At 35.4% G+C, this 11,672-nt stretch overlaps 1 protein-coding gene across 1 annotated transcript; it reads left to right on the forward strand.

Annotated features, from left to right (window-relative positions):
* The first annotated feature begins 587 nt into the window (after positions 1–587).
* On the forward strand, positions 588–1,759 carry LOC149536620 (protein LURP-one-related 11-like). The gene is made up of 3 exons (XM_089805534.1): positions 588–836; positions 1,117–1,338; positions 1,423–1,759. Exons 1-3 carry the CDS (start codon positions 588–590, stop codon positions 1,546–1,548), a joined length of 597 nt encoding a protein of 198 aa, XP_089661660.1. The 3' UTR covers positions 1,549–1,759.
* Positions 1,760–11,672: the final 9,913 nt, after the last annotated feature.

Genomic DNA, 11,672 nt, shown 5'->3' on the forward strand with positions numbered 1-11,672 from the left:
AACATCTGCGCCTACCCAAATAATTTATACGGAAAACAGAAGCGTAGTTTTAGACTATCCTTCTTTCTGAAAAACTATTTTAATGTTAATGTCATTTGCTATCTGATATCATTAATTCAACTGCAGTATTCGAGTCCTACAATTATAGTAACTTTATTTCTCTTCAACTTTTTCAGCTGGATATTATATTGTAATCTACTTTATTCACTAAAAAAAAGCGTAGGGAATCTATGTTTCTCAGCTAAAGTTTAATTTTTCAGTCAAGAACACACGTTCGAAATTATCCTTGTGTCCTCAGTCGGTTGTGACGTTGACATAGTTTGGTATAACAGCGACATGTGGGCTCCAAGATAGAGAGAAGTTTTCAAATCCCAATATATACGTGGACTACTTGTTTTAATACACGAGGACTAATGTTGAATCAAAAAATGAGATTATCTTGTCTTAGAGCACTCTCAAAGGTTTGTATAAAGGGTATAGTAGGATTGTTCATCTAGAACCCTAATAGTCCTCAGCGTTGATATCTTTTCTTCTTAGATCCTTCAAACTTTTTTGACAATCAGTAAAGTAATCTGTCAGATCCAAAAATGGCCCAAGTGCATCCTGATTCTATCTTCTTGTCTCCCCATGTTTTAATGGATCGTAGATTTTGTTCAGACTCGGCTACCCACTTCACAGTATGGAAGAAATCCCTGTTACTGAATGGAAAAGGATTCACCGTGTTCAATTCATTGGGAAATCTGATTTTCAGAGTGGATAATTATGCATCCAATGCGAAAAATGAAGTGCTTCTAATGGATGATTCAGGCCAGCTTCTTCTCACATTAAGGCGCAAGGTATTAGGTCTTTACTTTAACATCATATTGAAAGTTCTGATTATGTGGTTACAAAGTTACATCTTCTAGAACCATCTATTGATATGATTTTAAATGAATTATACATTGAAATGATTCCCTTAAACAAATTTATATTGTAAAGCTTATGGTTTATACTGTATGTTTTGTTGTTCAATATTTCAAATCATATTCAGTGGCCCATCAACAATTCAAAACTTAGAATATGATATTTTCTCATTTATTCTTTGTTCTGATAACTCAACTCCATTTGATTCATCAGAGATGGAGCATTTGGACAAGGTGGGAAGCATTCAGAGGAGATCCTATGAAGTCTGAGAAGCCCACATTTAGCCTTGCGAAGTCATTTGGATTCTCAAATAAAATTACTGCCAATGTATTTGCAAATGGAGGTAGAAACTCGAAGGTTTGTGATTACAAGATGGAAGGATCGTGCAAGTCATCTTGCACAATATTCAGCGTCTCCGGAGAGACCATTGCACAGGTATTTTCAAGATTATATCTTTCTTCAATTTATTAGGTTGGGTTTGTTGTTTGAGAAACTTATGAAAAGCTTGTGCAAGTGCAGGTTAAACGAAAGGAAGCCAAATCAGATATAGTGCTAGGAAATGATATTCTCGATCTGGTTGTCGAAGGGAGAGTGGATCAAGCATTTGTAATGGGATTGCTTATCATGTTTGAGCAGATAAGTTGAATAGTCAGATGAGAGAGTGATAAATGATAATGAGAAAGTTAGCTGGTTGGATCTGTCCTTCAAATTCTGCCAGAGAAAACAGTCTTAAACAATCCATGTTGAGCTGTCATGGACGCACTGGTCTGCTTGTACATGGGTTCCAGACCAAAAGGATATCACAGCTTAAATTTTGGATGATAATGGCACATAAGATTTGTAAGCCAAGGCTTTATCTGTAAAACACAAGTTGTAAAGTAATAGTTAAATTTGAAATATATCTAAATACAAACACAAGCTTTATGAATTGATCCAGAAAATTTCGAATAATTAGGTTAAGTGTGTAACAACATTTTTATGGAAGCAGTGGGGATCGTGTAGCTTTCAGCTGATGTTGTTCGCACAGCTGTCTCACTTTCAGACTCATTGCTATGCGCTGTTCAGTAGTCGACAGCTTTCAACTATATAGTGTTTCAAGTTCTGGATTGTGTAGCAAGTTAAGCATTATTTAAGTTTTGTCATTCTATAGTGTGTTTATGTCTCACATCGTTTAATTTTTAATAATTTTATTTGTTTAAAAAGAATGTTTACATTTAATATTACACACAGGTCCATAGTCACAGTTCAACGGCTGTGGAATATTAACAATAAGATCATTCTTTCTTTTTCCTTGTTTTTTCTAATTAAGTTAAAAGCTGATTAAAAAATTAATAATATAAAAAGGTATGTGTTAATATGTATAGTAATTGTTTGATGGTTTGTCACTTGGAAATATAGGTTTGGTGTGCAGCGTGGCCTCATTAAGAATTCTAGAGGCAATGTGTTTGCTATGTGTGTTGTTTATATGGGCACCCAGATGACATATATGGTAAAGATTGTAGCTATTTTTCACTATGTCAAAATTGTGCATGAAAGAGGTTACAAGAAAATTGTTGTGGAAGGTGATGCCCTCAAAATTATAAATATCTTGAATCAAAAAGCTAATGTTGGATGGTATGGAAAGAACATCATCAACAAGGCTATGCAATTACTTAACATGGCAAAAGATGTCATCTGTCAACACATCTACTAGGATGAGTACTTAAAATTTTTGGGAAGATGCACATTTGATTACTACAGAGGCTCGTACAAAAATATTGTAAGATATGGATATTTTGTGTAATAATTACAATTTAAACAATGATAGTTAAGAGCATCATTTTATATATCATTATTTCTTAGCTTTTGGCTTGTCTTTCCTTTCATATTTTCCTTTGTGATTTTTTCTTATTTGGTTTTTGTGGTGCATTCTTGACTGCAATTTTGTGTCACATGGGTTAGCTATGTATTTTATTTTATGCCTTTGCCTTTGTGTTCTCTAAGAAGAGAGGTTTGTGCTTTAGCATAGGAGGAGCTTTATGCTGATCTGAACCCAACCAGTATGAGGGGTTTAAGAGTAACTCCAAGGCTTGGAAATTTATTGAAAAGGGGCAATTGGAAAATTGTGTGGGAAGAATGAAGGGGTTCAACTGAGAGTTGTCTCAGAAAAATGTTGAATCTTGGGATGATGGTAAAGTTGTCATTGAGGAAGTTTCATTCTTGGTGGTTTTTGTGGTTTCACAATGCACGCCCTATTTCGCTTAGAAATGGGGACCCCCTACCTTATTTTTTTAGCTTTCCAAATCCCTAGTTCGTGGTCTGAGTCTTTTTTAGAATTTTTTCTAGTGTCTTTTGTCAAATTCAGGTCCTGACTTGAAAACCCAAATTCTAGAAATCATCATCTGAGAGGCTAAGTCATATTTTTGCAAGAAAATAACACACGAGTGTAGCTCATCAGGTGCACTAGTGTGCCAAATAGACCAAGGAAAGCACTTCCTCTTTGAAGTACGCAGTTGCGCACCTCAAAGAGGTGTGCTAGGTCCCATGTCTATAAAACCTGAGGACCCCCCAGCCCTCTTTACTCTTCATTTTCTCTTTTCCAAGCTCCATGACCACACCAGCACAGCTCCTCAAGTGTGTTGATGCACCCTACCTTCACCTACACACACAAAATAATAAACAACTTTAAAGACACCAGAAAGGTCCATAGCTATGCACCTACCTAGGACCTTTTTCTTTGCAAAAACTAAAAACATTTTTAAAAATTAAATAAGCTTTTGCACCTAAGTAAAGGTAGGCAGCCGTGGACCTATCTAGTCTTTAAGTAACCTTTAAAGAGAATCAAGGGTGCACATTTAGTGCACCCTGATATCCGCTTTCATCTAGTCAGGACTAGTCAACACTACATTAGTATCGATATAGTCCTCAGAGCTTACCATGACACTCCCAGAGAACTATGTTTCTGAAAAAATGGTCATGAAGAGTATAACTAGAGAGATTTTCCTAGATCTCCAACCTAAGAACATAGAAAAGGTGTTCCATCTTCCAAGGGCACATCAGTTTATCAGATTAACCTATCGTCGGGTAGAAAGATGGTATAGAGAACATGCAGAGAAGGCATCTGAAATTATCTAGTCTTCATACCTCATTGAGAAGACTCCTCTAGGGAGTAAAGTAGGAAAAGTGGACATGATGAGGGGTTACATGAAAGAAGACACTGGATATTCTATAATACTCTTGAGTAGAGTCATGGGGTTACCTGCATCATGACACTTGAATATATGGATAGTGCATTTTACTGAGACTATCAAAACAATGAAGATGCCAATTGATTGGGCTTTGATTCTTAGTGAAAACTTGGATAAGTAGTTGGTGCTAGTTAAGAATAACTATAAATTCTACATGACATCTTATTTGGCATACTTATTAGCTGCAAGGAAAACAGACTATCTGGGATTGTTTCAAAAGGGTAGTATGCAAGATGCAAACACATAGTTGGTGAAGAAAAGGCTTTCAAATCACAACAAGGAATATAGGATAGTGATTGATGCATTTATATTCACAATTATCTGGTTCATTGAAGGGGATTATGTGAAGACGATGTCAGAGGAGGCAGCAACAAAGATTTTAGAAGTCAGAGCCTACTACATCCAATATCAAACATTCACTTATTTGAGGGTAGTAGGTACCATTATCAATCCCAAGAAGCTCCTTAGATATCCAAGTGATAGACTTATATTGTTGGAAATCACTTGACAACACTTGTCTGCATATGATAGAGTTAGGAAGTAGCATAAGATAACTTGGGTGTGGCCCATTACTATAGGACTGTTTAGTGTGGTTTGGAGACAAGATATTCCATCTTTTGAGTCTAAGTGGGATCAATGTCCTTTGGATGAATATAATTCTCCTTGGCCCTATTTTGATAACATTGGAAGAGTACAATACTTAGCTGGTAAGACATTTCAACATGAAGATGCAATTGAGGATCATTGGATGAATGTCATAGATGACTATGATATACATATAAGGGATTATTGTAGGATGACTCTCTATCTGGCAACCAGTACTTTGAAGATAAAATTTTCTTTGAAGGTTATACAATATGATACTAAAGATGTCCTTGATCCATTGTTCAATAGGGACAAGATTGGTAATCGACCCATCATGAATGCTAAGATTGATAAGGAAGAAAACTCAGATATTAATCATAGGGCAAGGCATGTCATCAAATTGACCAAGCATTGGATTAAGAGATCTTTTAAATTAGATCCAATTCCTCAAGTGGTAGAGGTCAAGGAGTTAAGGTAACATTGCCCACTTTTACAACTCATTCCCCAATGAGGCCAAAAATAGTGCACCAACTTGATAGAGAAGTTGGATATTATAGGGCTCAAAAGGGTAAAGGAAAGAGGAAGAGGACTTCTCCCAAACAAGTTGATCTAGAAGAGGAACCAATCCAAGCACCGCCATAGCCTAGGGTAGAGAATGTTCAAGGGTCAGAGAATGTGGAAGCTACATGAGCCCAAGATAATCCTCAACTACCACCAGCAGATTAAGAGCAACAAGAAGCTAAAATAGAACTACAATAGTGTCTCCACTACAACAAGAGGTACAAACCTCCCCATTTGCTCCTAAGAGAAGAAAGGTCAAGACTTTGTTCAAGAGGAGACAAAAGGTGATTAGGAGAGTTATTCCTTTCCCATTAGTCTAGGAAGTTATCCTAGAAGGAGAGGAAGAAGAGGATGATGAGGATGAAGAAGATAACCTTCCTTTGAATTGAAGGACTCATCTAGCTAGAGCCACAGATTTAGAATGGACAAGAAGCTCCACAATTACTCCACCATCCATTCCTGAGAAACTTATTCATTCTACTACATCAGAAGATGAACTACAACAATGGATTGACATGCAGGAGGGTGAAGGAACTGATGCCTTCAAGATGTCATATTTTGATTTTATGTTGGTTGGCACTAAACTAGTGGGAGATAAAATAAGGGATACTCCAACTAATCAACCTCAATAGGAGGAAAACAAAAGAGAGTGAGTTTTGTGAAGACTAGGAAGGAAAACAAAAAGGAGAAATTAGAGCTTGTTCATACAGATGTATGGGGACCAGCTCAGGTATCTTCCCTTAGTGGCTCTCATTATTATGTTACATTTATTGATGATGCAACTAGAAAAGTATGGGTTTATTTTCTTAGACAGAAATTGAATGTATTTCAAACTTTTAGGAAATGGAAATGCTTGGTTGAAAATGAGACTAGTAAGAAATTTAAAATGTCTTAGATCTAATAATGGTGGTGAGTATTGTAGTCATAAATTTGAAGATTATTGTTCCACTAATGGTATTCGTAGATAGAAAACTATTCCAAGGACTCCACAAGAAAATGGAGTGGCTAAATCCATGAACAGGACTATAATGGAGTGTGCAAGGAGCATGATGTTGCATGTTGGGTCACCCCTACACATGTGGGTGAAGGCTATCAATACTGCTATATATTTGATTAATAGAGGTCCCTCTACTCCTTTGGGTTGTGGTATTTCAGAAGAAGCATGGACTGGTAGGAAGGTGAGTTATTCTTTTCTCAAAACCTTTGGTTGTGAAGAATTTGCTCACATAGATTTTGAAAGCAGAACCAAGCTAGAAGATAAGTCAAAGAAATGTGTATTTGTTGGATATGGCATGAATGAAATTGGTTATAGGCTTTGGGATTTTGAAAATCATAAAATTGTAAGAAGCAGAGATGTCATATTCAATGAGAAAGTGTTGTACAAAGATCTATTGCAGCACCATGAGAAGAAAGAAGATGATTATGTAATGTTGGATGATACTCCAAAATATGATGTGCTAGCCATTCCTCATGATGTGCAACAACTACAACAAAAAATACCACACACACCGGTGAATGTTAGATAGTCAACAAGGCAAATTAGACCTTCAAAAAGATTTTCTCACTCTATCTATTCTATTTTATTAACAAATGCTAGTGAACCTGAATGTTATGATGAATTTGTGTAGGTGGATACTAAGATTTAGTGAGAGTTTGCAATAAAAGATGAAATGGTCTCTTTGCTGAAGAATAAGACATGAGATTTGTGGAAGTTGTTTGCAAGTAAAAGAGCTTTACAGAATAAGTGGGTTTACAGGTTAGAAGAAGAGGATGGAGGTAAAAAAAGATTTAAAGCCAAGTTCTTTGTGAAAGGATTTTCACAGAAAAAGGGCATTGATTTTGATGAGATATTTTCTCCTCTTGTTAATATGACTTATATCTGTACTGTTCTAAGTATTTTGGCTACTGAAGATTTGAATTTGGAGCAACTTGATGTTAAAATAGCCCTCCTTCATGGTGATTTGGATGAAGAGATATATATGGCTCAACCATAGAGTTTTGAGGTCAAAGGTAAGGAGAACTTAGTGTGCAAATTGAAGAGAAGTTTATATGGCTTGAAGCAAGCACCTCGGCAATGGTATCTAAAATTTGATAGTTTTATGCATGAGCATGGATACAATAGGTGTCATTCAGATCATTATGTTTATTTTAAGAGGTTGGATGATGACAGCTACATTATTTTATGTTTATATATTGATGATATGCTTGTAGCTAGGTCTAACATGGATCATATTAAGGGGTTGGAATGCTAGTTAGCACATGCATTTTCTATGAAATATTTGGGGACAGCAAAACAAATCCTTGGTATGAAGATTTGTAGAGATAAGAAGAACAGAACATTGACACTTTCTCAGGTTGATTATGTGAAGAAGGTGTTGCAACATTTCTCTATGGAGAATGCTAAAGTTGTTAGCATACCTTTACCTGGTCATTTGAAGTTGACTAAGGAGATGTGTCCCAAGACACAAGAAGAGGAGCATAAGATGTCCAAGGTACCCTATGCTTCAATTGTAGGAATCTTGATGTATGCCATGGTATGTACTAGGCCAAATATTGCACATGTAGTGGGAGTCGTTAGTAGGTATATGAGTCATCCAAGAATTGAGCATTGGAATGTAGTCAAATGGATTCTCATATATTTGAGAGGAAAATCCAATAAGTGTTTACATTTTGGGGGCTCTACTACTAATTTACAGGGCTATGTTGACTCAGATTTGGCAGGGGATATTGATACTAGGCAGAGTACTACAGGTTATGTCTTTACTGTTAGTGGGGTAGTCGTGAGCTAGGTTTCTAGGTTACAGAAGATTAATGCTCTATCCACTACAGAGGCAGAGTATGTTGCTTCTACAGAGGTAGCCAAGGAGATGATATGGCTTTAGTTCTTCTTGGAAGAATCGGTTCATCCTCAGAAGGATAATTATTTGTTTACAAATAGTCAGAGTGTCATTCATCTTGTAACAAATTCGGCTCTACATTCAAAGACAAAACACATACAATTATGGTAGCATTTCATTTGATAAGTTTTGGGGGATGGATAGTTAAAGTTGGATAAGATACATACAAATGGCAATCATGTAGATATGTTGACATAGGTAGTAAAAAGGGAGAAGTTGAACTCCTCTTCAACTTTGGTTAGTCTTCTAGATTGAACATGACTAAAAGAACAATAGTGTCTAGGGTGGTGTGATCCAGTGGGAGCCTCATGGAGTAGTGACATAGCTACAGGATCATTCTCCAAGTGGAAGATTGTTGTTTAGAGTGGAGCCTGATCAATCCCCAAGTGGGAGATCATTAGTTTGTGGTGATTGACCAAGAAAGTATTGTACATACTTCATAAATTCTTTGGGGCTCAGGGCATCACCCCAAAAAAAATTTGGGTCCTATTTTATCAAGATTTTGGGCCGACATGTGATTATTAATTATAACCATAAAGTGGTTTAATACTTGTATAAAAGGGCTTAGGGTTAGGGATTGTTTCATAGTTGTGATGCAAAAATTCGTCTTGCAGTGATATTGAGTTGTAAAGGATTATGGATTGTAATTAGGTTTTAATCACTAGATCATAATAATATCAAGCTTGTTGTTTGGTGGACGTAGCCCAAGTTTTGGGTGAACCACATTAAATCTTGGTTTTTTGTGTCCTTTTCTATGTGATCTATTATTTTCTGATATTGTTTATATTTGCATGGAATTGTTATTTTTGTCCATGGTTTATTCCTAACAAAAAGCTTAAATTGCTACACCATATGTAGGATAATGTGGATAAGCCAGTGGCCATTTTGAATAAAGATTTTGGTTTGATGGATGAAGTACATACTTGGGGCAAGGACCTGCAAGCACTATAGTCGATCAAGGGTCAAAGATATCAGATGTTAATGGAGGTATATATAGTGGAAGAGTTAGATAAGATTGATAATTGGATAGAGAAGATTACGAGTGGCAATAAAGTAATGGAAACATTACATGAAGAGATTCGTAAGCTCAAGGACCAAACCCAAGAGAAAATTTTGGAGGCAAAGAAACATTATGGTGATGCATGCTTAGATATTTTTGAAGATGATTCAAGGAACAAATTGATATCTATGGAAGCAATTGTTGAGCAGTTCCAAAAAAATTTTGAAGAAGCTTCTAATGATGATGATATTAGGCAAGCATTCAGAACTAAAGAAGCATTATTAGATTTAGATGTGAAACTTGGAGATTTTGTAGACTCTTTATCGAGGTAGGCAACTATACACAAAAAGTGAAGGACAAGTGTGAAGCTTTAAATTTACCAAATGTAGCTCAAGTCATTAAGATTATTGAGAAATTCAAGGGCAAACACCCAAACATAGCTCTGGTATAAAGGGGAAAAAAACCCAAAAGCCAAAATTTTAGTTTTGACACTTGGTGAAATTTTTCATTTTTTAAACCTACTTTTGAGGTGCACAGGTGCACCAAGTGTGCAAGTGGACTAGGTGTGCTTTTTCAAAGGTGCACAATTTTTTTTGAAGAATTCAAAGGTGCACTAACAGTTAACTTCTAGTTCTAAATTAAGAGCTTTCTATGCATCAGAAATACATCTTGAAGGCAGTTTAACTCTTATAAATGCCTAGTGAACATGGAGCTTCTATTTTTGGCAGTTCCAGACACTCCTACATCATCTAGTGGCTTTCTTTTTCTTATTTCCTCATTTTTTCTTTTTTTTAAGATATGTAAAGGCTCATGAATCCATTTAATGATATAAATATGGATGGAGTCCTACTTGGCACCAGTTAGATAGTTTGTACATAATTAGATTTTTTTTATTAGTTTAGAAGTATATGTTTGCATAAAGATATCTCTCACTCTCAATACAAATTGAGGAGAAGATTTCTTATAAATTGAGGAATGTAATATGTATTCTAGGCCAATATTATTTTGATGCAATAATATATGATTTTTGTGCTTGCATTTGGAGTGTAGTGATTCTTGCCTAAGTGTGTTATATTTTGTGAATGTATGTTCATGAAGTGTAATTGAGCTAATAGTTTTATTGCATTATTTTGGTTGTCTAATCTTTTAATTCTGGTGTTTGCTACAGATCTACAAATTATGTTGACACACTTAGTTTGAGAAGAGATCATCTATATTGTTCTTGCATAGAGAGCACTTTCCATGTCCTTGCAATTTGATGAAAAGTGAAACATCTTACGGTCACTGAATTCCCAATGATGATTGCATCAGTGGAATTAAGGAAGCATTGCTCCTATTTTCATTGGTTACATATTGATCTTTTCAAAAGCTTAACTCATAGACATTTTATTTATGTAGGTTATGTTCATTAGGAATTTATTTTTCATGTTATTTTCTTAAACTTTTTGTTACCCTATCTTCGTTATTTTCTTTTACAAACACTTAGTTAATTTAGGAATTCATATAGTTGCATTGTGAGATTGCATTCATTAAAAAATAGAAAAATAGAATTTTAAAATTTTTTTATGTGTGTTTTATTCTTTTGATGCTAGTAAATTTGGACTCAATTTTCAATGAATTTTGGTCAAAATTTTGACCCAGGTTGGTCAAAATTTTGACCAAGTAGCTTGTCACTATTTTTCTCATCAAAATTTTGACCAACTTACAAGTTGGTCAAAATTTTGACGAATACATTCATCGAAAAGTCCTTGTCTCTAATCACTCTAATTTGCCATTTTTGGTTGAAATTTTGACCAAATATTTGTCAAAAACTTTCAAGAATTGGTGGAAATTTTGACCAAATATTGGTAGAAAAGTTTCAAGAATTGGTCAAAATTTCCACCAATTTTTGGTCGAAAGCTTTCAAGAATTGGTGGAAATTTTGACCAAATATTGGTAGAAAAATTTCAAGAATTGGTCAAAAATTCCACCAATTATTGGTAGAAAACCATGAGGAAATGGTCAAAATTTTGACCAAACTATGAGGTTTTAAAAAAAATAGAGTGGTTGAATCCCCCAAAGAATGCCTGCCAGTGGACTCTTTCTTAGATCATCTTCTTGAACCATCACAATTTTGGAAGAGGCTTGGAAGCGGTTACCATTATATAGCACATATGTTCAACAATTTTGAATTTGATCTAATAGTAAGCCCTCGTTTAGCATCTACTTGGCACTCTAGCAATTTGTTATGAACCTATCATGGCTAATGGGAGATTCAATAATGAAAGCTCCTAGCAACCCTCCAATAGAATCAGTGCTAGTGTTAAAGAAAGACACATTTTCTAGATTTTGAATATTTCCATTAGCATCCTTTCTATGCAACTTCATTAGCACAAATTATGGAAAGGTTCGATAGTGGTTGTCATTGTGGTTTCCTAGAAAGTGATCTGAAGGGAAAGCCATTGTCTTGCAGTTGTGTTGCTTATCACGAGTGACAAGGGAGCCATTTTAAAGAATGGG

The sequence above is a fragment of the Cupressus sempervirens genome, chromosome 10 (genome assembly GCF_028749045.1).
Source record: "Cupressus sempervirens isolate cs-2001-9-10 chromosome 10, ASM2874904v1, whole genome shotgun sequence".
In the NCBI taxonomy this organism is placed as follows: Eukaryota; Viridiplantae; Streptophyta; class Pinopsida; order Cupressales; family Cupressaceae; genus Cupressus; species Cupressus sempervirens.

Coding starts and splice junctions, on each gene's coding strand:
- LOC149536620 (XM_089805534.1), top strand. CDS start 588: ATGGCCCAAGTGCATCCTGATTCTATCTTCTTGTCTCCCCATGTTTTA. Junction 837..1,116: donor TTCTCACATTAAGGCGCAAG/GTATTAGGTCTT, acceptor TTGATTCATCAG/AGATGGAGCATTTGGACAAG. Junction 1,339..1,422: donor CCGGAGAGACCATTGCACAG/GTATTTTCAAGA, acceptor GTGCAAGTGCAG/GTTAAACGAAAGGAAGCCAA.